The sequence below is a fragment of the Tursiops truncatus genome, chromosome 20 (genome assembly GCF_011762595.2).
Source record: "Tursiops truncatus isolate mTurTru1 chromosome 20, mTurTru1.mat.Y, whole genome shotgun sequence".
Classification (NCBI taxonomy): domain Eukaryota; kingdom Metazoa; phylum Chordata; class Mammalia; order Artiodactyla; family Delphinidae; genus Tursiops; species Tursiops truncatus.
In genome coordinates, this window is record NC_047053.1 from 41,656,476 (window position 1) to 41,684,109 (window position 27,634).

Below are 27,634 nucleotides of genomic sequence, written 5' to 3' on the forward strand. Positions count from 1 at the left end.
CCCTCCGAAAGGGAGTGGGGGGCTTGTGACTGCCATAGACCAAGGAGTACGGCAGAACTGATGCCATGTGACTTCTGAGGCTTGGTCATAAATAGGATACAGCTCCCCCCAGGCTCTTACCCTTGGGGTGCTCACTCTTGGAACCTCGCCATCATGCTGTGGGGAAGCCCTGGCTGCATGGAGATGCCTCGTGCAGGTGTTCTAGTGGACAGGTCCAGCCAAGGAGCTCAGCGGACATCCAAGCACCTCTGTGAGTGAACCTTCAGATGATTCCCATCCCCAGCCCTGGAATCTTCCAGCTGAAGCTCCAGACGTTATGGAGCAGAGATGAGCTGTCCCAGCCCTGTCCTAGTTCCAGATCTTTAGAAACGGTGAGATATAACAGTGGAGTACTGCTATCTTAAGCCCCTATGTTTTGTGGTGACATGTTATGCAAACATAATGCAGGTGGGACCTCGTGAATCACGTTTGTACTACAAGGCCCAGCCCCATGATGATACACAGTGGGTGCCCAATTAGTATTTACTGAATGACTGAATGAATGAACTTCAGCAGGTGACAATTCTAGTCTAACCTTCCAATCATCACTCTCACCTCTCCTACATCCTCTCCCCAGAGTTCCCCTGCTCTCAGGGAACCTAGGCAGTCCCAAGCCTGCCCTGGATGACATCACTGAGCCCTGAATCAACCAACCCTGCAGCCTACTTCAGCTCCATCGGTTCTTTAAGCTACTTGGAGTTGCCTGTGCTTGCAGCCCAGAGCATCCTCACTGGTCCACGCAATTGATCGTTTTGTCCTCACCACAGTTCTGTGAAGTAGGTCATTATTACCATCCCCATTTCATACCTGAGGACACTGAGGTTGAGAGAAAGAGACAGTAAGCAAGTGATAATAAGTAATAAAGCAGGGATTTGAATTCAGATCTTCCGATGCCAAATGCAATATTATATCCACGACATCATACCTGTTCACAAATAAAGTCTAACTGTGAATGTCTGCTGTACTTTCTTTAGGGATATCGGGTCCTTGACTAACAGCCACGTCAGCTGAACGAGAATGGACCAGACCTAGGTCTTATACAATGCTAATTAACAATTAAAAAAAAACCTTCGGCTACCATCTTCTTATGTCCCAGGCTGTGCAGAAGCACTTTATATACACTGCAGTGTTCACTGGCTCCCAGCCTCCCATTGGGATGGGCATAATTTATCCCTATAAGAGAGCAGAGTCTTGGGATAGGTGATATGACTTGCTTGAGGTAACACAATAATGACAAGAGATGGGCTGCATACCCAGGCCTGCTTGATTCCAACCACTTAAACTTTTCTGCCTCTTAACCAAATCACTTCCATTGACTGCCAAGACCTCAAATATGGGCACATAAGCCACCCTTATGAGGTAGCTAGTATTATTCCCATCACGCAGATGAGGAAACAGGTTTGGACAATGAAGCCCAAGGTTATCTTGCTAAGAAGTGGCTAAGCCATGTCTGCCAACCCCATCACAAATGCCATCCCATCACCCTCGTCGTGCTAGCTGCATCTCACAAGATCACGTCAAGGTCCTTGGTGGCCAGGTCCTCCCAGGAGAGCTGAACTTGTCCGCACCACACGTTAGGCTAACAGCTTCTCCACCAAGTCTCATCAGCATGTCACAAATGAGCTGTGGTGAGCTCTCAGGGTATGTGGCAGTGCCAGCCGCTGCCTCCACAACCTGTGCCCGTTTGGTGATTGCTCCATGTCTGAGTTCAGACCCAGGTGCTCCTGAGAAAGACTGGCTACCCGGAGCCCCAGTAAACCCTCCCTCCTGTACACTTACACCAGAGAGCAGGCTCTAACCCAGACCCTCATGGCGAGGCTGGCTTAGGAGCGTGCCCCCTCCTCCTTCCTGAGTCCACAGAGCTCAGGGCGTGCGCAGGGATCCTTCCCACTGCTCCGGTTTCAGGACAACAACTAAGGATCCTTACAGCTGCGTTCACAGCAGGGCTTTCCTCCACCCCCAGCTCCAGCTTCCTACCCAATACTTTCCCACTCTTTCCACAGGCCGCTCTGAAACCCGGCCAGCTGAGAACTGAGCTCACACTCCTCCCCTTCAAAGCAGCACCCCTCCCCAGGGAGGGATGTCCTGCGAGGACGTCAGTCAGTACCATCCTCGGCCACTGACCTATTCTCCACCTGGCCCCTGTCCTCCCTCCTCCAGGAAGCACTCCAACACCACTCCACCCCCATCTCGATAAGCTCTCGTCTTGGGTATCTACCCTGCCCTGTGACACCTCCTGTAATTATTAAATCGACTTCTTATGTTAAAAGGGTACAATACTAGGGGTGAGCTTTTTTTTCCCTTAAGTGAATATCCCAGCCCTTCTACATCTTTAATTGAGCGCTGATCCCTCCAAATGGATGATCTCAGAAAATTTGTTTCAAGATGCTTTCTCATTCGAGGAGGTGACCAAGGTTCCCAATCTGGAATTCTGCCCCGGGGGCTGCCTGCCAAGGGGCTCCCAAGGCCTGTGGGCCGCGGTAAGAGAAGCTGCTCCCTGCCACAGCGGTGAAGGAGGGAGAAGAAAGAAATGGTTTCCTGGACACTGACTTTTGCGCCCACACGTGCATGCAGCAAGAACTCACACAACACCCAGAAGCGTTCAGAATTTTATCTTTTGATATTCACAACAACATGGAGAGGTCCAGGGGACAGCGATGATTATTCTCTGCTCCTACAGAGGTCCCAGCTCTCCGACCCCTTGCCCCTGTCCCTGCACAGGCCCTAGCATGAGGAACTCTTAGCAGAGCATGCCGACAGGTGCCAGGAGGTAAGCAGAGCCAGAGGCTAGGCCTTGCCCCAGATGTCTTGGTTGAAAGAAGGGGGGGCAGTGGCCCAGGCTGGAAAGGGGAAGGGGGAGTGGAACCGTCTCCTGCACAGCCCACACCTGCTCGCCCCTGATGAGCGACAGCCCACCAAGGCTTCAGCTCCATTTCAGGCTTCTTGAGACTCTGAGCATCAACCATTTCTCCGATGGGCTGTGAGCCAAGCAGACGATGGCAGTCAGCCCTCCTAGCGGCTCTCCCTCGCCGCCTCTGACACTTAGAGGCTGATTAGAGCTTGTTAACTCCCCCATGCCAGCCGCCTCCCCTTCAACTTCTCCCACGACTCTTCCTCTCCTTCAAGCATCCCGCAGCCATCACCGCGCTCTCTCCCAGAAAGCCCATCCTAGCTAATGCCCCACTGAGACAAACTGCTGTCCAAACTGCTGTCCCTCCACCCTGGGAGATTCTGCGTGCTACTCTGTCCTCTGCTTGGTTCATGCGACTAGTTCTTGCCTTTCCAGTTAAACAGGAATAACCTATCACACCTGGAAGGCATTTAGAGCAGAGGTTCTCAACCTTGGCTGCACTTGAGAATCTCTTGGAAGGTTAAAAAAAAAAATCCTGAAATCCAGGCCAAACCCCTGATCAAGTAGCTCAGATCCTCTGGGGGCAAGATCCAGAATCAAGACTCTTTAAAGCTCCCCCGTAAGTGGCCTAGGCTGAGAAGCACTTCTTCAGACCTCTGGAGTCTGCTACAAACGCTAGGTTATTTGGGCCCCATGTCCACCCTGGGAAGGGACAAAGACAGGTGTTACTCCCATTCTAAGAGGAGCGAGCTTAGGTTCAGAGAGGTGCCTGCCATGCGGCTGCTGCCAGCAGGGCTGCGACTTGAGACCAGGCGTCCACATCCTAGATTCAGGGCTTCTACTGCTGCGTCGTGCCTCTTTAATTACTGCTAGCCGCAGAGGGCAGAGGCTGCTCCCGACCCCTCTGTCTGCCCTGAAACAGCTAACACGGTGCTGGGCATGTGCCGGGGCTCTGGTAGCTGGGTACCCAAGGCTGAGGAGGTGGAAGGCTTCCCTGCTGGGCCTGGGCAAGTCTATGTCAGCTCTCCAGGAGGAGGGGCTGGGGAGACGCCACCAACAGAACTGCTAGGCCAGGGAGACAGCCTCCACAGCCACAGTCCCCTCTTCCTGGGTGCCCTGAGTCAGTCACAGGCTTTAGTGTCCACAGGATGACCAACCACCCTGGTTTACTCCAGCCTGAGGAGGTCACCAGGATTCAGGACTTTCAGCTTTAGAGCCAGAACGAATTAGCTGCCCCCTCGTCTCTCCCCAAACAGTGCTGGTTGGCGCGTTTTCCCTCCCGTGCCTCACCTGCTTTCACAGTGACCATCGCTGCTGTTGAGGGCCTACAAGCACAAGGCCAGTGCCACCAGTGGCCTTCACCCTTCCGGCTTCCTCCTGGCCTAGCCACAGCAACGCAGCTGGTCCATGGCCTCCATTCTCAGAAGTCTGTCAGCTGCCTGGGCCGGGCTCAAGTGCCCTCCTACAGGCCATGACCCAATACCTGTGGGGCGCCTACTGTGCACAGGATGCACAAGAAAGGTCCCTGCAGTGAGGACACCCCAACAACTACCACTCCCCAGGGACTATGTGGTGCTAGAGGTATGCTGGGGGTGGAAACAAAGATGCAGATGTACAAAAGGGCATGGCATGTTCCCAGAAGGCCAAGCAGTCCAGGGAGGATGGAGAACCGGGCAGGGCTGGTAGGGAGGGCCAAGAGGTGCACTGGAGGGGTCAGTGACAGGCTGGCCTGTCACACTAAGGTACTGTCCTCAGCAGACACAGAGGCATCAGTCAATGAGGGGGTCCACAGGCCAGGAAGGATCTGGCCCCTTCCCAAACCACATGGGAAAAGTAAGCTTCTACCCCATTCCCAGCTGGTCTGGGGAAGTGGTCCCCCGCCTTGCCTTGGGTAGAACCCTCCTGTGCTAGTCCAGTCTCTCTCACCCTTGTCTACACATTACAAATGCCTGGGCAACCCTTAAAACTCCCCATATCCAGGCTGCAACCCAAGCCAATTATATCAGAGTGGATCAGGGTAAACCCCACACACAGGTATCTTTAAAAGCTCTGGAGGGAATCCCGATGTGGAGCCAAGGTTGGGAGCCCTCTGCTAGCGGGACGTGGGGATGAGGGGGGGCCTGCTCGTCAAGGAGGTTCTATCGTGGGGGGGCTTGCCAACCGCACCTGAGCGGGCCAAGGACCTGCAGAGTCCCCTCACCGCCATGCCACTTCCCTCCTCTCCCATGTGTCACATGACACGAAAGGACACAAAAAGGGGAGAAGGAACTGACATCACACCGGGGAACACCTTCCACCCTTGTTTGCAATATGCCCGTGTGCTGAGGGAAAGACTGAAAGGGGAGGGGAGCCCTAGAAACCACAATGAACTAGGATTTCAGAAGGCATTTGGGGCCATACCCTGAGAGCTCCAGGGAGCTCGAAGGGAGCCCGAAGCCGCTACTCGGCAGGGAATTTCTGGATCTGAAGCAAACTAAATCTGCAGGTGTTTCCTCCTCTTCCAAGTACACCAGCCCTAAGGAAGAGCCGAGTTCTGGGCAGACCAGCCAAAAAGGGTTATGTCGTCCCCTAGTGGCAAGATCTGAGTACACCTTCCATTCTCCACTCCAGAAGCTCCTCCTCAAATTCTCTCTCCCCCTTCAAATAAGGAAAATACTTCAGAGCAGAGAACCTGCCATGTAAGGTGCACCAAATGCGTTACAGCCCTTTACCCAATCCCAGAAAGCTGCCTTGGTCTCCTGCAACTCGTCCCGAGCACGGGTGCAGTGTTTTATCAGCCTGGGCTATGAAGCCGGACAGAAGAGGGGTTGGTTCCTCCAGGACTCCCTGTGGGGCCTTGAGAAAAGTCACTAAAGCTCCATCCCTTCATCTGCACAAAGGAAATGACACATAGCCTAACTCAGAGGCTTTGTGACGATTAGAGGGACGACCCGGGAAACTAACCATGCCTGACTTCCAGTAAGGGCCACAGGCAAGCTAGCAGTAGTCAAGGTCTGGGCTCTCCTCTGAGCAAATATGACATCCTACCCTTCAACAGACAGTAACAGATCATGCTTCTCTCTTTGCTTTGGCTCCAGGCCTAATCAGGGATTCCCCAGAGTGTTTTTGTGGGGCTTCATGACTTGCATGTGTCTTTTTCTTGGCACTGACATTCTACTGACTTGTTCTTGGTTCTCACTTCTTTATATTTCACTGTCTTAGTTATTTCCTCTAAGTCTCCTTAAATCTTTCCTGGAATAAGTTATAAACAAATTAAGACTTTATTTTGGACTTGATAAGTTTTGCTCTTCACTCATATATGCTTAGTTCGCATGTTTTCAAATGCTATAGTCTTTGATTAAAACAAAAGCCTCTGGGGCTTCCCTGGTGGCGCAGTGGTTGGGAGTCCGCCTGCCGATGCAGGGGACACGGGTTCATGCCCTGGTCTGGGAAGATCCCACACACCGCGGAGTGGCTAGGCCTGTGAGCCACGGCCGCTGAGCCTGCACGTCCGGAGCCTGTGCTCCGCAACAGGAGAGGCCACAATAGTGAGAGGCCCGCGTACTGCAAAAAAAACAAAAAAGCAAAAAAACAAAAGCCTCTGTCTACCGCTTCCCTGGTGGCGCAGTGGTTAAGAATCTGCCTGCCAATGCAGGGGACAAGGGTTTGAGCCCTGGTCCAGGAAGATCCCACATGCTGCAGAGCAACTAAGCCTGCGTGCTACAACTACTAAGCCTGTGCTCTAGAGCCTGCAAGCAACAACTATAGAACCCTCGTGCCGCAACTACTGAAGCCCACGCACCTAGAGCCTGTGCTCCGCAACGAGAAGCCACTGCAATGAGAAGCCCGTGCACCGCAACAAAGAGTAGCCCTCGCTCGCTGCAACTAGAGAAAGCCCGCGGGCAGCAACAAAGACCCAACACAGCCAAATATAAAATACCTAAATAAATGTGGAAAATAAATAAAAGACACACATCAGAATTACCTTAGAGACTTAAAAAATATTCTAATGCAGAAGGTCTGGGGTAGGCCGGAGGAATCCATAATTTTTAAAAAGTTTCCCAGCTACTGCTGAGGCAGCCAACCCACCCCTCATCTCGGAACAGTGTTTCAGAATCTCTGGCCTGAGAGAAAAAAAGGGTCATTGGTTATGACGATGAATGTCAAATTCCTTTACAAAATGTAATTTTCTAAATAAAATAAACAGCAACTTTATTCAACTGATGTGTTTCAAAAACAATGAGTGTAAAGCCAAATTTGCAAATCAAACCCATTTAAACTCATCAGGGCAAAGGACAGGAAAAATCCCAGCAGCGAAGCTTTCTATAAAATGAAGACTCTCCTACTTACTTGGTCGTGGAGTTCGGCTTTTCTTAAGGTTATCACACCTGGAGTACACATCCACGGAATGAAGATTCTCCAAATTCCTTGACAACCCACCTGTCTTAAATCACAATAGGTACACCAAAATCCTGTACAAGGTCGCAGAAGCGGCTCCTGGAGATTCTTGCACCTGAGAATTCACCCCAACTCCACTAGAGGGTGCTCCTTCCCTGGCCTGGAGACCCTGCCCTACACTCTGAGGACTGTGGAGACAAAAAAGTGTGTTGCTCACAGAGCACTGAAAGCCAATGTGTGACAGGGAAGGGCAAGCACACGATGACACGAGGTGCCCCAGGGTCTCCAGACATACTGTGGCTGCTGTTCCTTAGCTCCGGGTGGTGAAGACCCACGAACTGCCCCCTCTATTTTTATTACAAAGTAGGGAGAATGGCTCTGAAGGTGCAGCACGAAGGAAGGCCTTACTTCTGGTTCGTCGAGGCCAACAATCACTAGAAAGGCAAGTGTGGAAACAGACTGGTGTACATTACAAATAGGTGTCACATCAGCCAACAGAGGGCAGAGGGTGGGAGGAGTTTCTGCCTCCCCAGAGTTCAAGTCCAAATGGCTTAGCTGCTCCTTGTACATCTTCTTCTTCCAAAGTGCACTGTCTCGTAGGATCCTCAGGTGCCCAGGCTCAGAGCCAAGTCTGTGCAGTTTAAAAACCCATTTCATGCACTGCTAAGAGACCTGTGCTGGGTCCCTGGGATGGCAGGGGTGCTGGGTATGATGGAAATTTCCAACTGGGCCTCCCCAAAGTCAGAGCTAGGTCTGAAGATGCTTCCACCCCTCTGTCCATCCACCAGGCCAATGTTTTCACTCTGGCAGAGCCTTCAATCCTTTTATGAAGGGATCAAAGATTCCCCTTTCCTTGGAAACCCAGGGCCCCTGTTTAGCCCAGACAAGTAAGAGCAACAGAGATCCTACCAAAAGTGTGAAATCAGTACCCAGGAAACTCATGTTAAAAATCTGTGACAGGGCTTCCCTGGTGGCGCAGTGGTTGAGAGTCCGCCTGCCGATGCAGGGGACATGGGTTCGTGCCCCGGTCCGGGAGGATCCCACATGCCACGGAGCGGCTGGGCCCGTGAGCCATGGCCGCTGAGCCTGCGTGTCCGGAGCCTGTGCTCCGCAGCGGGAGAGGCCACAACAGTGAGAGGCCCGCGTACAGCAAAAAAAACCAAAAAAACAAAACCTGTGACAATTAAGAATCATTCCCCCAAAAGGGATCTATGCCACAGATGTGCCTACAAAGATCAATACTGCTACAGAAACAGGTGGGGGTGGTGGTGGTAAAGAACGAAGGTGGAAGAGAAAACACACAGAAAAGAGAAAGATGACAGAAGATAGTCCAAATGACAAGAAACAAAGATGGGAAGTAGGTAGGGCAAGACAGTCAAAGGTGGGGTTAATACTGACCAGGTTTACAGTTCCTCTGGGAAACTGTGAGTGTTATTTATGTCTTGCCATACTGAGCCTAGGGCTGGTAGGGCCTGTGACAGATGAAAAAATAGGCTAACCAGGTCTTTCTGGTACTTTCAGTGATTAGTCTCCTTGAACAGACTGGCTTTACAATAAATTCCACTACGCCGGGTACCGGTACAGCCTTAATCTAGGGTTGGTCCGAGAAGGAAAAAGGTCCTGGTCCCTGAAAACAGAGTCTTACAAGGACATACACACCAGAGACGTCTCCAGGGAGGCATGTGCCCACACTGGCTGGGCAGAATGGAGGCTTGGCTGGCAGTTGCTAATATATTTCAAGGAAGGGAAGAGAGCCAATTATTAATTAGAGACACTAAAACTAGAGATGAGACTGTAAAAGACAAATCACTAACCTTTGCTCACAGCTACCTGATAAGGGGCAAACACCCACCAAAGCCTGGGCACGGGTGCCAGGCTGCAGTCTTAAAAGCCAACCATTAACTACTGGGAAAAATATCGGTGACTAGGGTCTTCAGTTTCAAGACTGACCATTCCCAGGGAGTTAACAGTGGCCTTACTTTAGAAAGGAGAAACACCCAACATCCATGATGTGGAAAATCTTGCTTTCAGCAACAGCGCCAATGCCTCTGTTTCCTCTAGGTAGCTGCTTCCGGGGAAGGACGACGAGTATTAGCAGTCAGTCATTGGCATGTCATTATTTTTTGTAAGGGTGTGGGGGAAGGTGGCTAGTAGCAAGAGCATGTGAACCCACCTACTGTAGTGGGTGCAGGAAAAGAAGACCTCTTTCCCCTCCTCTCTTTGCTTCTGCTCTAGACTATCTACTAGGAGCCAGAAAGGCCAGTGGATGGCAAAGAGTGGACAGTCCTGTCTGCAAGCTCACCGTGAAAGCCTTCCTGGGTGCACATCAGCTATGAGGACAAAAACCACCAAGGCCATTCTCTTCCTCCCCTCTCCCTGGTCCTCCCTTACCCTTGCATCACTTCCTCCCCCAGTGAGAGTGACAGTGAGCATGAGAGAGAACAGACACTTCGTTCATTTCCTAAGCACCACATCTTGGTAGCACGAGTTTCCCCTCCAAGATGTCACAAAAAACAGAGGTTTGAAACTCCCACCAGGTTGCAGGTCACAATTACTTCTGAGTGGTCTTCACAGTTAAGATGGGCACACATTTCAGAAGGCAGCCTCCGGGCCTCCCTCTCTTTGCACACTCACACTCACACACACTCTCACGCCGTGGGACCGTTGTTCAGCCACGGGGCCTGGCTGGCTCAGGTCAGGTACTGCACCACAAGGAACATGACCACACAGGTGACCAGCATCCCACCGATCATGAAGTACTTGTCCTGGAAAGCTCGCTTCTCGATGAGCCGCATCACTGTGTTGGACAAGCCGAGCATATTGGCAATGTCGAGGATCTTCTTCTGGGTCCCCTGGGACAGACGAGAAGAGGAAGAAAAACAAAGATCAACTCCTTCTACCAAGGATGGGTGAATGTCATCACGAGATGGGGCTTTACCAACAGACAGTCTCCTGGTCATGCCTAAAGCATACAAGCAGCAGCGGCCACCAGAAACAGATCACGCTCCTATCGCCAAATGACTTTTGGTCAAGGTTGTAGAGCAAAGCAAGGGGGAAAGGAAAGTCTTCCACAAATGTGCTGGAACAGATGGTGTATAATGAGTATCACATGTATGTATCACATACACACACGTACATATATGTCTGTATGTAATATATTAGTGTTAAAAAAGACCTTTGATTCATATTATACATAAAAATTAATTCGTTCGTAGAATTAAACAAAAACGCTAAAACTATAATAAAGCTTCTAGAAGAAAACAGAAGAATGTCCCCGAACTGGAAACAATCCAGGTGTATATCAACCAGAGGATGGATTAACAATGTGTGTTCTGTGCACAACGGGATACTGCTGGGCAATAAAAAGGACCTGATTACATCATGTAACAATGCGAATGAGCCTGGAAAACATTCCTGAGAGGAAGAAGTCACACACAAAATCGTAATGTGAATACATTTACATTAAGTTCAACAACAGTCAAAACTAATAAATGGTGAAATCAATTAGAACAGTGGTTGCCTGGGGCGGGCGGAGGGAACAGGGGTAGACTGACTGGGAAAGGGCACAAGGGATCTTTCAGGGGTGGTGAAAACGGTCTCTGCCTTGACAGCAGTGTGAGTTACAAAGACGGATGGATGTATTTGTCAAAATTCAATGATCTGTACAAATAAGATCTGTATACCTCACCGTATGCACATTATACCTCCATAAAAAAAGTTTTAAATTAGAACATTTTATATTGAAAAAAAGGCAACATCAAAAAACTTCTCACTGCTCCCTGGCTCTAAAATGCTTGCACTCAGCCTGTGTACTCTGTAGAGGAGAAACCGCAGGGATTCTGCTGAGTACAACGTATGGGTCTGTGTCCACGTTTATAAGAGAGTTTGAAGGGGGCAAGATGGAACCACAGAAACACAACTGGCAGACACCAACCCAAGGACCTACAACTCCTTATAGGAATGTCATCACCCACCACCCAAAACAAAAGGGTATTTTATTCCTAAACCAACAGCCCAAACCACCCAGGCCACCCTTCCTCTCTGCTTTCTAATTTTCATTTTTAAGCACATTCAATTTCGTATGAAGTAACAAATATAAATGAAAGCTGGGCAGACCCCAACTTAACTTACACACATCACCAACTGCATCTGTATGACGGCATCTAACCTAATGTCCTGCAACCATTTTTTAAGTGAACACAGTAACGAGCAACTGAGAGAAGATGCAAGAGAGGTGAGAACACAGGCATCACGGACAGGAGTTCAAGACCCACGCTCTGCCCAGACAATGATATACAAGCCTCACGGAGAGAGATCTCTCAGGTCAAACTTTATCTCTGCCAGAGACCAGAGACATGTTTTTCCCATAACAATGATGGTATAAACTAGACTGTCACTAAAGACTCCGCTTAGCTCTGAAAGAGCAGATTATTTCATCACTCTGTGAAGTTCAAGTACCAAGCTTCGAAAATCACTTGAAAATTAACATAAATTTCAAAAATGTTATTCATTTTCCACCCCAAATCAAGGCCCGGTTCCTTTCAAATGGTTTGGGCAGAAACTTCCCTGACAGAAGTGGGGTAGGAGGCAGGTGGAGGGAACCAAGAGGCAAAAGACAGGTATAGTAGGCGTGCAGAGGAAACGGAATTAGAAGCCTCTCATTCCAGCCCCTGACTGCCCACCAGACTTCCTGGCGCTTCACCTCTGGGGGCAGTGTCGGGGCAGAAGTTGCTTGGACTCCTCAGTGACACCAGACTTCGGGAAGAAGCTGACATGTGCTTTAACAATAAGCTCTGACCCCCAGCGGGTCAACTTGAGTGTGACATGGTGAGTCTCGTCCTAAAAGGGTTTTACTGTTTTTCTGAGATATGGGAAGGAGGCCAGCAGTTTTCTAAAGAAAGGGAGGATTAACCATCATGTATCAGTTTAGATTACTGCAGGTGGCTGTTCTGAAAGGGGGGCACCCATGGAGCTGTCAGAGACCACGCTTCCAGACCATTTGAAGCGCTGCGGCCATCAGCAAGAGATAAGTGTCACTCGCAGCTCGCCTGACCTTCTCCTGGGTAAAGGTGGCAGGCGCTGCTCAGAAATGTACAGAAGTCCCATGGAGCTGACAGGCTCAACACAGTCCAACAAAAACTAAGATAAAGCTCACGCTTCCGAGTGACTGCTTCTCACAGCTCAGTGGCTGGGAGGGCTTTGTCCACTGGGGACCACACCCTGATAACAGACACAGCCCACACCCCATTATCCATCAGGGTTGACACAGGAAAAGGGCTGAGGCTGAAACATCATGACTGACATCAGAGGCTGTGTAATGTTTCTGTAAACCACTCCCAGGGGTTTTGAGTCTCAGCCAACGGGGCAGGGCTTCTAGGAATACCTGTTGCTAAAGAGAGAGTGAAGAGTCACTGGGGATCACCAGCCTGTGCTCTAGAAGGCACCCGCTGCTAGTCAACCAAGGCAGCCCTAAGACCCCCTTCAGTTGCTGCAGTACAGAGGTCTCCGCTATAAGGCCGTCCACCGGTGGGCGCGGGGTGGGTGGGGGGCGCCACACAGGAAAACCGAAAGAGAGCGAGAGGCCAAGTACAGCTGCGTCTTCCCTCTTGAGAGAGCGGATTCTGTAACAGAATTTCCCAGTCCATTACTGCTTCCTCTCATAGCAGCAGTCACTTTACATTAAGTTCAGGAAATGGAAAAAGACCTGGATACCAAGAGATGCCACATTATGGTTCATTGCAAACACAAGAAACACCTACTGGCAAAGGGAATCTGGCTCCTTTTGGACTCATAATAATTCAATTCCAACAGAAAGGAACCCAAACTCAAAGGCTCTGTCTCACTATCACAGTTATCACAATTTAGGGGTATGCGATCAAAAGGTAAACGCAGGTCCCACACTTTTGGATAAAGCCAAAACAAAAGGCCTTCTCCCTGTCCCCCAAGAGGGCCCCCACCTTCATGGTCAGTCTCTGGGCCCTCAGTCCCTCCAGAATACTGTGCCCGCCTCCAATGAGGTCATCCATGCCGTGGTGAATTTTCTGGAGGGAGGAGTTGAACTGCAGTGATTCATCCATTGGTATGGTGGTGTCGGAGTCCTGTGAAAGAAACGCAGGCGCTTGGTTACTCTGCTTGCTGGTCAGCTCCAGGGGCCCCACCACATCTGACCGCTGTGCCTCCTGGCCAAGGTCACGCCGGAAAAACAGCCAGAGGGAATGGTGCGAGAATCAGAGGAACTTAACAGAGAAGAAAAAGCAAAGATCTGGGGTGGCCTCTGTTCACTCAGAGGAAAAGGAATTCTCAGACCTATCACTCTGCAAGTGGGTTCCACCACACAAGTCTTGTTCATCCCTGCCTCCATTATCATTCCCCCAACTTAGGAAAAACTCTATTCTTCTAAGACCTTGCTGGGCTTCTCCTAAAGGCTTTCTCTGACTCCTTGCTAACTAGCTTATTCCAAATGTTCCTTTACTTGGCTTTCCCTCAGTGCAGTGTTAAAGGTTTGCTTTTGTCCTCCGGCTATTTTATCTACAGCTTATCCCTCCAATTAGACAGACTGACTAAGGAGAGAAGAGACTGTTTTCTATTAAAAGCCTAATGGTGTTGAGGATGGGTCTATCCACCTGAGCAGGGAAGAAAGTCTATAAAGAAACGAAGGGAGAAAAAACTAATACTGATCAAGTGCTTTCCACTCTGCATGCTCTTTACCCTAAGCTCACTTAATCCTCACTCTACCCTTACGCAGTAGTTATGATATTATCCCTGTTTTAGATGAAGAAACGGAAACCCAGAGAGGTGGAATGACTTGTTCAAGAGTACGCAGAGCTGGTAAGACGTCCAGCGGGGCACGAATCCCAGTGCTGGGTGCAGAGCCTGCCCTCTTAACCATCCTGTAGGGAGAAAAGCAAGACCAATCCCAGGGCTCCACTTTTACACGGCAAGTGGGAAGGACACAGAAGCAGGGCACGACCAGCCACAGCACTGTCTTCTCTCCCGCCTCCTGACCATTACAAACTCTTCTGCCAAGCAGTGCCACTTTTACCACTTTCCATCATCATGAAGAGGTTAAAGCACCTTTTCTTGGCTGCTCAAGTTCACAATCATTTTTCATTCAGGTATACGTCCCCCCACCCTAACACGGGAGTTTCTCAGAGGTAGGAGTCATGGTTTTTAATTTACACACGCTTTACTCTCGGTACCTTAAATAGCATTCTGCATAAGCTGATGCTCTGTGGGTCAAGACTCCAGTGTTTGAATCAATTAGAGACTTCTTTTCATTTATCTGACAAGTATTTATTGAATGCCTTTTATATACAAATCTTTCTTACCCTCCCATCTGAAAAGGTATAGCTGATGGGCTGTTATCTCTCAGAAAAATGTATTATACCTCCCGATCGTAGAAAGACCAGGAAGAAGTTCATTCGGCCAATCAGTTTTTATTAAGGGCCCAGTGTATGCACAGCATCACACTAGGCTGGTAAGAAACAAAATAATTCTGAGCCATCATCCATGGCCTAAAAAGGCTGGAATAACCAATGCCACCACCTTTTCGTGTGTTGTACAGTTCTCTACTCTTCTGAAAGGCAGCTCTGCTTACCATTATACCACCAACACATGTTCATTGAACTTCTGAAGTGTTAATCACAGTTACCTGACTGCTTGCGCTAGAGAAACCAAACTACATAGGCACATTCTGAAGCACCTGGGGACATTATTCCAAGTGTGGACACAGCAAAGAGAGTTAAACATCTGCAAAGTGGGAGCTGATCTGAATTCTGATGATAGGCTTAGAAAGCTAAGATCTTTTTAGAAAATGAAACTCTCTGTAAAAACAAACAAAACAAACAAGCAACTCTCCCCCCGCCACACACCAAGACCCACCTAATTTGGTGGAATACATATGCAGGACACGACAAAGGCCAGTACGTTCTACAGCCATGTGTGGGAAATGATCCTCTTGAGACCAAAGGACACGGACAAGGGCGTCCTAAGAAATCCAACGTGCAAACCAAGAGGCCACTTTCAAACAGGCTCGAGTCAAGCAATCCCACTAAAATGAAATATTTGTTAACAAATCCCTCCAAACTGCCGCTCAGACTAGGGGCAAAAACATTTTAATGCATCTGACACTGGAACCACACACACACACACCCCCCACAACCCCCCCCCCCCAATGGCAACTGCCTGAAGGCAGCTTTGAAACGCTGCCCTCACTGCAAACAGCCTAAGTTCTAATCATCTGTCTCGATCTGATCAGGAAAACATTTCCACCATGTGAATGTCCACCTCTCTGCATCGGACCAGTCAAACCAGGTAATTTTCACCTCTGCTCGTTCCCTCAATTTAACTGCTTCCTCTTCAGGTTTTTGTGACAGAGAAAGAGATTCCCTGCTTAGGTCTAGTCTCTGTGGCAATGCACAAAGTCTGCCGTCACTTCCGGTTGCTCTCCTCCTGTCCGATCAGTCTGCTTCAGACACCCCCTAAAAGACCGCCGCTCAGAGCCCTGAGCTGCAGCTCCCACAAGCTGTCGAGTTCCCGCAGATCCCACCCAGGAGCCTGGCTTACATTAGTGGTGAAGGTGCGGGACAGAAGCTCTTCTCGCTGTCTTTCCTGCTGCTCCTTTGCGTATCGCTGATGCTGGAAGTTTCGGAGAGCAGTCTGCAGGTGCTGGACATCATACTTTAACTGGTCCACACGACTAGAATTGACAGAGAGATTAAATTCCAGGAGTCCAGAGCAGCAATGATTGGAGGTAGCCAGGCTTTGTCTTCAGGAAAAAAGACATTTCCTCACTTCCCCCTACACCACTCCCTGCCATCCATCCCCCACAAATAATCTGATTTTGATCAATGATGTTGAAAGTAAAGAAGGAGCTTGTGGTTAGAGCAGGGTGGTAGCACATGAGATTCCAGCAGCTTTACTTAAATATCTGCTGGTCTCTGATTCTGGATGCATGACAGGGAACAGGTGACAGGAAGCAGGTTTGATGACCTCTTCCTGACCTTCTAGGGGTTATATCACTCTCCTGGAAGAAGCCCAAGGGCATCTTTGGAGTAAAGCATCTATGAAGTTTCATAAAACTTTTGGGAGCAGGGGCTGGGGTAGAGATGGTGAGGGTGATTTCATTTTAATTTCATGGGGGTGTATCAAACATTAGATCAGTATTTCATTATAAATACACCGACTGGAGTGATTAAGAGCAAGATATTTCCACCCAAGAATGTAGTGGGAACCAAAGAGCAGACTGAAACTCCCCGGTAGCATTAGGTTTCAAGTGGCCATGGGTCTGGTCAGAAAAACAGTACTGGGGGCAAAATTTCTAAATGACACCAACGAGAAAAGGAGACATGAGGCTTCTGAGCCACTAACCTGACAGGCTTTTTATTCCTTTTTTTTTTTAAATTGAAGTATAGTTGATATACAATATGATATAAGTTACAGGTATACAGTATGGTGATTCACAACTTTTAAAGGTTATACTCCATTCACAGTTATCACAAAACATTGGCTCTATTCCCCGTGTTATACAACACAGGCTTTTTACTCCGAGGGGGTACCACTCAAAACAGAATTGTGCTCTTTATGGGACTTTACCTTTTCATAGTCTCAGTTTTTCAATGTATAAATGGGATTTTCAGAATATGTGATGGCCTCCCCTGGGAGAAAGGCCTGCTGTGATAGGCCTGGGGTGTCAGAGTACTCACAGTTTGGCATTCTGTCTTTTGTTAGGAGGCTCCTTGCTGGACAAGATCTCCAGACGCTCTAGATGGCTGAATACCTGGTCTATGCTTGCTTGGATTTCGTTTTCTACTACTGCACAAAAGAGAAAAAAGAATAATTACTGGAAAAATAATAAATACAGTCATTTACCTTATCCCTTTCGATACACAGTCAAAATGACCTCTTTTCCATTTCTAATCATGTACCAACGAGATTGCTGGGAAGGCAAACAGAGTCAAAGAATAACTGCTGGAAGAATAATAATAACAGTGAACTTAAATTGGAAGAAATCAAACGTATCTTTTTTCTATATCAAATGAACTCAAAAATATGTATTTCAAAAGGAGAAAAATGCATACACTAATGATGATGGGGAAAAAATTCAAATTATAGTAAGTGACTGTAAACGTTTCAAAAAAAAATATATGTATAGCTGTTAACGCCATAACAACGCCAATTTTTTAAAAAGCTGAAGATACATCTGTAGAAATAAATTTCCTGCCTTTAGAAAATAAAATGAACATTTAAAGATTGTCCAAATAAATATTTTAAGCAAAATGTAATATTTTCTGATACAAAGTGAGGCCTCTTTTCATTTGAGATTATTTTCAGATATGGGTTATAAATATCTCGTAGAAAGACTGCCAACTGAACTCCCCACAGAACATAATGAGGTTAAAAAAAAAAAAGTGCAAAGGGAAAGATTTAGTATGTGAAACATAGAGAAAAGTTCCCTTAAGAATGGGCAGACTGATGTTGGAGTCCCCAGAATAGACCGAATATCAACAGGAAAGAATCCACAGAGGTAACGATATGATAAATACAGTCATTTACCTTATCCCTTTCGATAAACAGTCAAAATGACCACTTTTCCATTTCTAATCATGTACCAACGAGATTGCTGGGAAGGCAAACAAAGTGAACGGACAGAAGCAGCTGAACTGCGCAGAAGGCGTCCAGACTGCCTCCTGCCCGAAACAGAAACGACAGCAGAGACAGAAATGTCACCTTCCTAGGAGAGCCCACAGCTAACGAGCACGGCTCAGAACAAGGTGCGGCACAGGACGAAGAGACCAGGTGCTTTTGGAGCTGCAGAAAGCGGACGTGAGAAAACAGGAGAAATGGGCACGGCGCCAGCCGAGGAGTGAGAGGAGGGGACTGCATCTGCAGTGGGTGGGGGATCAGCAATGCCTGTGTGACCGACTCAGAAAAATGACCTTTTCTTACAACAGAGAAGAAACGAAAACACAGAAAGCAGCACTCTTCTAAAAGGAAATCACGGTGTGGGAACTAAACCAATTAATATTGCTCATCGTTTCTGAATAATCCGCCTAAAAAGCCACAGTTCTCAGCTCAGAAGAAATGGCCAATTCCAGTTAAACATCTCTGAATTTTTATGGACCACATTCCTCTACAGACTAGGTAATGAGATTAAGACAGATGGAGGAAAGGACTTCCATTCCCATAGGGCCATGTCAGGTTGACTGGAGGGGTAATGGGGGATAAGACTTGTGGGATTCCAAAGGGCACAATCAGGAAAATCAGTGACTTTGCCATAGGGTTTTTCTGTCCACCCTAACAACAGAACTCATTCCACGCTGAATCATTAAGCCCCTGAGGCAGAAACGCAGTCAGGAAACCCAGCCCATTAGCACCGTGTCATCAGAGAAAGGACTCTGGTCTCCATAGTTAATTACTCACAGTGCAGAGACTGCTTGTCGGCCGTCTCCAGGCGTCCCATGTGAGACTGGATCTCGTGGACCTGCCTATCAAAGGAAGAGGGAGGAAATGAGTGAGACAGGAGTAATCAACAGCGTTTTGGTCAGGAAAGACAAATTTTCTAATGCCAACATCTAGCTGATTTAAATTGACAGTATCGCTGAACCGTAAAATTTGTATGTGGCGCTTCAGGTCACATGTTTTGGCACAGTTTCTAATATTTTAACATTAATATTAATAATAATACTGACAGGCAGCATTTAGTGAGTGCTTACCACATCTGAGACATTCTGCAAAGTCAATAACCCTATGAGGAAAGTACTATTATCATCCTCATTTTGTAAATAAGAAAACCGAAGCCCAGAAAGGTTATGTAACTTGTTCAAGGTCACACACCAAGTGATAAACCTCGATCTGGACCCAGCCAATCCTACTCTCTGTTCTTTGACCCAATGTGCTGAGCACTGGTCTGTACTAGGGAGAGTCAAAGGGCAAGAGAGATATAATCCTTGTCCTTGAGAAACAGTGTAATTAGGAAGGACAGGCCAGATAGACTTGCAAAGTCCCAAGAAGATTTAAGAGAACACTAACACATAGAAGTGTAAACAAAAAGAAAGCTGAGGAGCTAGGCGCAGCAGTGCTAAGCAAAGGCAATGAACAGAAGAGTGAGCTGGGGAAAGCTTTGTGGGTGAAGGGAGTTCTCAACATCATTTTGAAGACGACAGACGTGATTTGGTGAAGGAAGATGTGGAGAAAATGACATGCAAAAAGGCCTGCAAGGCACATCACGTGCGTTACCAGCAGGCTGGCCTGCCTGAGGGTTGGGGTCAGAGGGAAGAAGGGGATGAGGGATTAGCTGGAGGAAACCATTAGAGGAAGGCCCTGAAAGATACGGATCTCCTGTTTGGTCAACATCTTTCCCTGGCAATATGAGGAGACTGCCATCTCACTTGGAAACGCCGACACTGCACCCAGAACCTCTGGCACGGTCCCGGACGTCAGGCCCCAGAGCATCTTTTGGAGGCTCCCCGGGGACTGGGCAAGGTCACCTACCCGCTGAGCCCTTCCGAGCCGTCCTCTGTGATCAGTCCTGGGGATACTGTTTATCCTACTCCAACAATCGCCTCCTGGTGCCTCTGGTCTCTCCACGTGAGAGCCACATGAGAGGGACCTGTGAGCTCTTCCATCATCACCAACCCTTGAGGGAAAGGTCAGCAACCATCCTCCACCGTGAGCACCACAAACTGTGACCCCAAATTTACCAATGTGAGTCAGGAGCCCAAATTTCATTTGAACTTGCCTCTAGTCTTTTCCAGGGTGTCCCTGTGGCCTCTAAACATGACCCATGGCCCCAGAAGCAAGAGCAGCTCTCTAACGACTCTCAGAGCGCTCCTGGGCAAGACCCATGGTCCTGAGAGGCACCAGGAAATCACTCCTAGAACCTGCTACTTCAGGAAGGCAAGTCTGGATGCTTCAGAATGGAGGCACGTGGACATATGGAGGCAGATGTAGAAAGGCAGCTTGAAGAAACCAACATCTGGATCAGGGCAACCGTGAAAACAGCCAGAGAGGACTGGATGGCAATGCTGAGATGGAAAAGAGAACTAGGACTTCCCTGAAGGTCTGGATGTGGGCAGTGAGGTAAACTTCTAATGGCAGTGGGAAAAGAATGGACTACAATAAGTGCTGATGGCTCAGCTCGTTATCCACATGGAAAAAAGACACCTCATGTAATAGTACACAAAGATAAACTCAAGATGGTTTAAAGCCTAAATGTAAAAAGTGAGGCTTTAGAACTTTCCGAAGAAAATATAGGCGTGCATATTATGACTTCAGGTTAAAGAAGGATTTCTTAAACAAGACAAAAACCAAAACTACCCCCAAAACCCCACAAACCACAAAAGAAAAGACTGATAGATCTGGCTACATTAAAACAAAACCCTTTTTACACCAAAGGCACAATTTACAAAAAAAAAGACAGGCAGAGACTGGAAGATACCTGCAGCAGGTAACAAGGGAATAGTATTCAGAATGTATAAGGAACTGCTACAAATCAATAGGAAAAGTCAAACAAAGCAATTTTTAAAATGGGCAAAGGGCAACTGACAGAAAAGGAAACCCAAATGGCCAATAAATATATGAAGAGACTCTCTTCTAGTAATCAGGAAAATGCAAATTAAAAACAATGACATCATGGTGGTGCAGTGGTTAAGAATCCGCCTGTCAATGCGGGGGACACGGGTTCGAGCCCTGGTCCAGGAAGATCCCACATGCCACAGAGCAACTAAGCCCGTGTGCCACAACTACTGAAGCCCGCGCTCTGCAACAAGAAAAGCCACTGCAATGAGAAACCCGTGCACGGCAACGAAGAGTAGCTCTCGCGCAACTAGAGAAAAGCCCGCGCGCAGCAACAAAGACCCAACACCATCAAAAATAAACAAAATAAATAAATTTATTTTAAAAAATAATAAACAATGAAATCATATTTCTCCCATTAGATTGACAAATATTTTAAACTTTAAGGATGAGGGACTCATAGCAGGCAAAACCATGGTCCCCAAGGGATCCTGGGAAGACTTCCAGGTTCCACCAAAGGACTGCCTTTGGCGCTGTGTTTTGCTCAGTGTTTTTTAAAAATCAACGTTTGAGGGCTTCCCTGGTGGCGCAGTAGTTGAGAGTCTGCCTGCCAATGCAGGGGACACGGGTTCGGGCCCTGGTCTGGGAGGATCCCACATGCCGCGGAGCAGCTGGGCCCGTGAGCCACAGCTACTGAGCCTGCGCGTCTGGAGCCTGTGCTCCGCAACGGGAGAGGCCATTGACAGTGAGAGGCCCGTGCACCACGATGAAGAGTGGCCCCTGCACGCCGCAACTAGAGAAAGCCCTCGCACAGAAACGAAGACCCAACACAGCCAAAAATAAGTAATTAATTAATTTTTAAAAATCAACGTTTGATTATGAAATTTGCACATGATTCTGTGCTCTAGTGAGTGCTTAGGATATTGTACCACAAAACAAATATTAACATTTTTCATTTAGGCTAAAGTAGTAAGATGAATTTGTCAGGGATAAAACACATTTTGTGTAAAACAGATAGCTAGTGGGAAGCAGCCGCATAGCACAGGGAGATCAGCTCGGTGCTTTGTGACCACCTAGAGGGGTGGGATAGGGAGGGTGGGAGGGAGACGCAAGAGGGAGGAGATATGGGGATATATGTATATGTATAGCTGATTCACTTTGTTATAAAGCAGAAACTAACACATCACTGTAAAGCAATTATACTCCAATAAAGATGTTAAAGGAAAAAAACCACACATTTTGACTTGAGGTTAAAAAAAAAAGTCAAATGCACAATATAGACTGGCATTCAACTTTGGGAGCCATCTGCTAAAGGAACCCTACCAATTAAAGGTTTCTCCCAATGGAAGATGAACAGGACGGCTGGAAAAGAGTTTAGAAGTCAAGTTATGAAGAGGAATGGTCAAAAGAGCTAGTGATAAAAAAAAAAAAAAAAAGAGCTAGTGATAATGATCCTCTGAGAAAAGAAAAGAAAAAACTAAACTAAAATGGGGCAGCTGGGGCTCTTCAAGTATCTGGAGATGACATACAGAAAGAGGAGTGGGCTTGTTCTCTGTGGCTGCTCCTTAAGGGAGACCCAGAACCAAAAGGTACAAATTTCAAGATGACAGATTTCAGCTCAACCCCGGGAAAAATGAGAACAATTACAAACTCTCTCTTCAAGAAGAGGGGAAAAAAAAGAGCTCTGGCATGTTTAAGCACAGAGTACATGAACTACCTTGAGTTTTATAAAGGGTCTTCCCGACCAAAGTGAGTTGGAATGGAAGATCTTGCCAGTCACTTTCAATTCCGAAATTCTACGATGACAGCAGGAGATAATGCCCATACCCACAAAACCCTATAAGCACTCTTCAGCTGGCTTTTACTGTTTTCTAAGCTACAATGGATAAACTTTAAATTGCAGGGAAATGTTACTGACTTTTTCCATCCAATCTCTATTTGCTTTGAATGAACTGAAAAAGTTAGAGCCAATAAAGCGATACAATCTCTACGTGTCATGCCCGAGAGGAAATAAATGCAAAACAACAAAGTAAGCATGAATGGCATGGTGGGAACTGCCGTGCCGAGTGGCAGATCTGTTTTATACTGAACTGGGAATTCGGACACACATTTGAAGCCAATACGAAACAGCTGCTACACAAGCATGACTTGGGAGTGTGGACACTAGAAATCAGAAGTCCTAGCCCTGCCTAGCATGGGGTCCATGGTGGGCATGGGTGAAAACATAACCAAGCAGAGACCTAGTAGCAAATAAGCAAGGGTCACTGTTGCTGATTAAAAAAAAAAAAAAAAGTCTGTAGAAGATCTAGGAAGAATTTAAAAACATAATTGTTTTTTAAAAGTCCATGGAACTACCCCACCCCCATCATATACACCCACTTTGCACCCATGCTGCCTCTGACCAACTTGAGCAGGAAACAGGGTTTTGGAGTAAAAAGATCTGAGCTGACGTTCTAGTGCCACTGTGCAGTAGCTGAGGGACACTGAACAAGTCATTTAATTCCCTGGTGCCTCGGTGTTCTCAACTGTAAAACGGGCTACTGATAATCATAATTACTTAAAGCGTAGATCCAAATGCAATATGGAACTGCTGTGTAACCCATACAGCACCATACAGAAGTTTGTTGTTTTTACTCAGCTTTGCTTAAAAGTAGTGGGAACCATCTGGGCATTTTCACTCACCCACTTTGCCTCTACTATATTTAGCCTCTCATCAGAAGGGAAAATCAAAAAAAGGAAAAGCTGTTTTTGAGATAAGGTAGCAGTCTTTAAACCCAGCTGTTCATCAAAATCACCTGGAGAGCTTGTTAAAAATAGAGCTTCTTGTGCTCCAAACCTATTGAATCAGAATCTCTAGTGATAATAAGGTCCAGGGCACTGAATGATCCTGGACAAATATGGGCACCTTTCCAAGCACTGGGATCTCAAAAATAGAAGCCTGGCTATTAGCTCCTCTATAAAGTTCATCCTAACACAGTATTATTTAAGTGCAAAATGTTTAACCTGTTTTTCATCTTTTTTCTCTTCATTCATTGTTCAGGTAGTTCAGGCGTTTTCAAGATACACACTTTAAAATGTTGATCTAATTTCAATGTACTTTCAGGGACGTGGCAAGAGATAACTATAAATTGGGTTCAAAGTTCCAGTAAAATTAATACTTTCAGTTACTGCTGTGTCAATTCAGCTGCAATCACTAATTTCTGCAACTGCAAAAGTTAACTGCTGATGCGCACAGGATTCTGTGTGTTTCCTTTTAAAGACACTCAATCACCAGTATTATGGAGCTGAAAGGAGCCTTACAGTTTAATCAGCCCCAAACCTTCATTTTACAGATGAGGAAAACAAGGTGAAGAGGTCTAGAGCCAGAATCCCCAGTCCTGGTTCAGTCCTTGAGGGGAAAGGAGGCAGATCAGAATATACTGCAGCGTGAAACAAGGTAAACTCCCTAAGGGCAGGGCTGTACAGTTAGCACTGGGAATGGTGCCTGACACAAAGCAGGTGCTAAATAAATGAATGAATGAACGACTGCATAGTAGAAGGCCTAGCAGTGGTTGGCCAGATCTTGCCCCTTGTCTGTTTTTGTAATAAAGTTTTATTGGAATACAGTCACATCCATTTGTTTACATATTGTCTTACAGCTGCTTGCCCACTATAATAGCAGAGTTGAACAGCGGCTACAGAGACCGGACGGTCTGTAAGGCCTGAAATATTTACTGTCTGGCTCTTGACAGAAAAAGCTGGCAAGCTCTGCTATAGACTCCAAGGGTCTCCAGAGTTTGAGGGTAAATCACTGGAGGCCTGCAGAGGTAAGTAGTTCATCTACACTCCACAAATCTTGTTTGGGACACCGTTGAGTATTGCTCCTCTAAGTTTACATAGAATTGAGCTTCCTAGTTTACTATGTGATCAGCCACCTGCTGCAATGATAACAGGTAGTCTGAGACTCTGTGAACAAAATTATTCTTAAAAATAAACTGGGTCGCGGCCTCCTTAGCAACATCCTTTAACCAAATTAACTAACCAGATGAGACTGTACATCACAGATCAACTTCAAAGCACCTCAGTCCATTGAGCCTTATTATTGTAAAAGATCTGCCCTTTCTTAGTAACATGAGCATAATTTCCTGTTTCATTCCTTTTCCAACTGACTCTCAGATCTAGTTTTTAAAGTTCCTTCCTATAATTTTTATATGAGAATAAAAGTGTAAGACCAATTCTGTCATTTCAATACTATTACAAAGTAGGCTCTACATTTTCACCCACCCAAACCAAACACTTAATCAACAAAGTAAAAAGAAAGAAAAGTAGAAAATGAAACAGCAACTTAATGAAACATAAACTTAGAAAATGAAACAATAACTGGATCATCTTCCTCTTATTCTAATGCTCCAAAGTATTGCTTTTGTTGTGAATTCATTAGAGAGGTGGGTCCCCATTTTCTTTCTTTCCCAGGCCCTGGAGGTGTGATTTTAAGTGTTTTCATCAGCACAAAACTACAGCATATATTTGAAAGTTGTTAGAATAGGATAGGTATAGGCATACACTCCAAAAAAATGGAAAACAGAGACTCAAACAGATATTTGTACACCAATGTTCTCAGCAGTATTATTCACAACAGCCAGAAGGTGGAAACAACCCAAGTGTCCATCAATAGATGAATGGATAATGAAACGTGGTGTGTGTGTGTGTGTGTGTGTGTGTGTGTGTGTGTGTGTGTGCGCGCGCATGTGTGTATCCACAAAAGAATATTATTCAGCCATAAAAAGGAACGATGTTCTGATACACGCTGTGACATACATGAACCTTGGAAACATTATGCTAAGTAAAATAAGCCAAATATTATATTATTCAACTTATATGAGATATATAGAATTGGCAAATTCAGAAACAGAAAGCAGAACAGGTTACCAGGGGCTTGGGGAAGAATGGGGAGGTACTGCTTAACGGGTACATGAGTTTCTGATTGGGATAATGAAAAAGTTCTTGAAATGGATAATGTTGATGGTTACACGACACTGTGAATGTACTTGATGTCACTGAACTGTACACTTAGAAATGATTATAGGGACTTCCCTGGTGGCGCAGTGGTTAAGAATCCGCCTGCCAATGCAGGGGACACGGGTTTGAGCCTTGGTTGGGGAAGATCCCACATGCTGCGGAACAACTAAGCCCATGTGCCACAACTACTGAGCCCGTGTGCCACAACTACTGAAGCCCACACGCCTAAAGCCCAAGCTCTGCAACAAGAAGAAGCCACCGCAAGGAGAAGCCCGCACACCACAACGAAGAGTAGCCCCCACTCACCACAACTAGAGAAAGCCCGTGTGCAGCAACGAGGACCCAATGCAGCCATACATACATACATAAATAAATAAAATATAAAAAAAGAAATGATTATAATTTTAAATGGCAAACTAAATGATACTGGTAACAATTAAAAATTAAATGGTTAACTTTAAAATGGTAAATTTTTACATTAATGCATGTCTGACCACAATGAAAGATAAATCATCCCCCCAAATACGACAGGTATGATCTTATTTCCATATTCAATTACACATTTCAGCAAGTTCCAAAAATGCAGGACAATATGAATAAAGGACACTACCAAGGAATTTAAGTTATGAGAAGCTAAACCAAAATTCAATTTCCTTAAAGGTAACCTGTAACCAGATATGAATAACAAGTACCGCATAATACTGAATGCTATCTGAGCAATTTCTTTGTATTATAAAAATACAGTCTTTAGTATAAACCAAAATCAGAATAAAAGAAAAAAAATCACAGTGTAGAAGCAACAAGTTTTGAGTCAATAAAGAGTAGGGACTAACATCATTTAGGAGCTGTGAGCTATTAATTAAACTTTTTCTGACGACCTTATCCCAGTGATGGATCCTTCTAAATTACTTAAGGAGATCCTGCTGGTACTGCTCATTTACCTTCCACCTCATTGTGCCACACATTAGACCTTTTTTCGTACACGTCCTGACTCTCCAACTAGTAAACTCCTCTGTGCCGGGGCCCTGAGTCCGCACCAGCTCTACCAAATCGGACCATAGAGTTGGCAGGTGCTGGACAAAGTGCGACTTCCCCTTCACCTAGTTTACCCAGCGGGCAGTCATGGCCTCCAAGGTCCCCGGAGGCATTCGGCCCAATGTCCTCGGGCACCAGGTCGGACCCTCCGGCCTCCGCTACCTGGGCATTCCGCCAAAGACTGAGCACTTCCGAGCTGCTCCCCCCCTGCAGCGCCCGGACGGAAGGACTCGGCCTCCATACCGGCGGACGCCCGAGGCCCCAGCCAGGGGGCAGGCCTCGCCCAGCCTGGCTTTGCCCCAGCCCGTGCCCGACTCGTCCCTCACTTGTGCGTTTGCTGGTACAGCGGCTCCATGTTGCCGGCCCCACCGGGTACCGCGCTGGCTTCCACAGAACACGTACTCACAGCCCCACTTCCGGCTTCCGGCTTCCGGTCTCAGGACCCTCCCTTCCCTGCCGGCTAGGGCTGCCCCAACGCGCGCCCTACTGGTGGTGACTGCGAGAAAGGGGAAGGGAAACGAGTAAAGGGGCCTGGAGAAGAAGGCTAAGTGTAGTCAGAGGTTCTGCCTCAGATGGGAGACGAGGAAGCCTAGGTTTTGGCCGGAGGCCGTCTCCAGCATTGAGTCAGGCATTGGTAAGGGCAGTCGTAAGGTACCGACGTGGGGTCCTCAGAGCAAGTTTGGAGACCTGAGGACAGCAGTTCATATTTGCGGGAGGAAGTGCGGGAAGATTCCTGCTTGGCTTCGCTTCAAACTGTTTGTTGAGGGTCTGAAGATTTCACTCTTCGCTGGAGTCTCTGGTGCAAGCATCTCCTGTCTC

The 27,634-nt window shown here is 47.1% G+C and overlaps 1 protein-coding gene across 5 annotated transcripts; it reads right to left on the minus strand.

Annotated features, from left to right (window-relative positions):
- Nucleotides 1-7,052: 7,052 nt before the first annotated feature.
- On the minus strand, nucleotides 7,053-27,261 carry GOSR2 (golgi SNAP receptor complex member 2). 5 transcript variants are annotated; one of them, XM_019944456.3, is made up of 6 exons: nucleotides 27,142-27,261; nucleotides 18,689-18,753; nucleotides 16,972-17,077; nucleotides 15,833-15,965; nucleotides 13,225-13,365; nucleotides 7,053-10,119 (listed from the first exon to the last, which is right to left on the minus strand). In XM_019944456.3, exons 1-6 carry the CDS (start codon nucleotides 27,168-27,170, stop codon nucleotides 9,958-9,960), a joined length of 636 nt encoding a protein of 211 aa, XP_019800015.1. In that variant the 5' UTR covers nucleotides 27,171-27,261; the 3' UTR covers nucleotides 7,053-9,957. The 5 variants fall into 5 exon arrangements, with proteins under 5 accessions (XP_019800015.1, XP_004320413.1, XP_019800018.1 ...); XM_004320365.4 differs by having other exon boundaries at nucleotides 16,972-17,080; XM_019944459.2 differs by lacking the exon at nucleotides 27,142-27,261 and adding an exon at nucleotides 27,059-27,078 and having other exon boundaries at nucleotides 16,972-17,080.
- Between the last annotated feature and the right edge of the window lie 373 nt (nucleotides 27,262-27,634).

What these genes read in the sequence shown, in the direction of transcription:
- GOSR2 (XM_004320365.4), bottom strand. Translation starts at nt 27,170, where the DNA reads ATGGAGCCGCTGTACCAGCAAACGCACAA. An exon ending in CGACAAGCAGTCTCTGCACT is followed by an intron (nt 17,081 to 18,688) that starts GTGAGTAATTAA and finishes TCTTTTGTGCAG; the next exon opens with TAGTAGAAAACGAAATCCAA. An exon ending in CCCAGAGACTGACCATGAAG is followed by an intron (nt 10,120 to 13,224) that starts GTGGGGGCCCTC and finishes CGTCTGTCCCAG; the next exon opens with GGGACCCAGAAGAAGATCCT.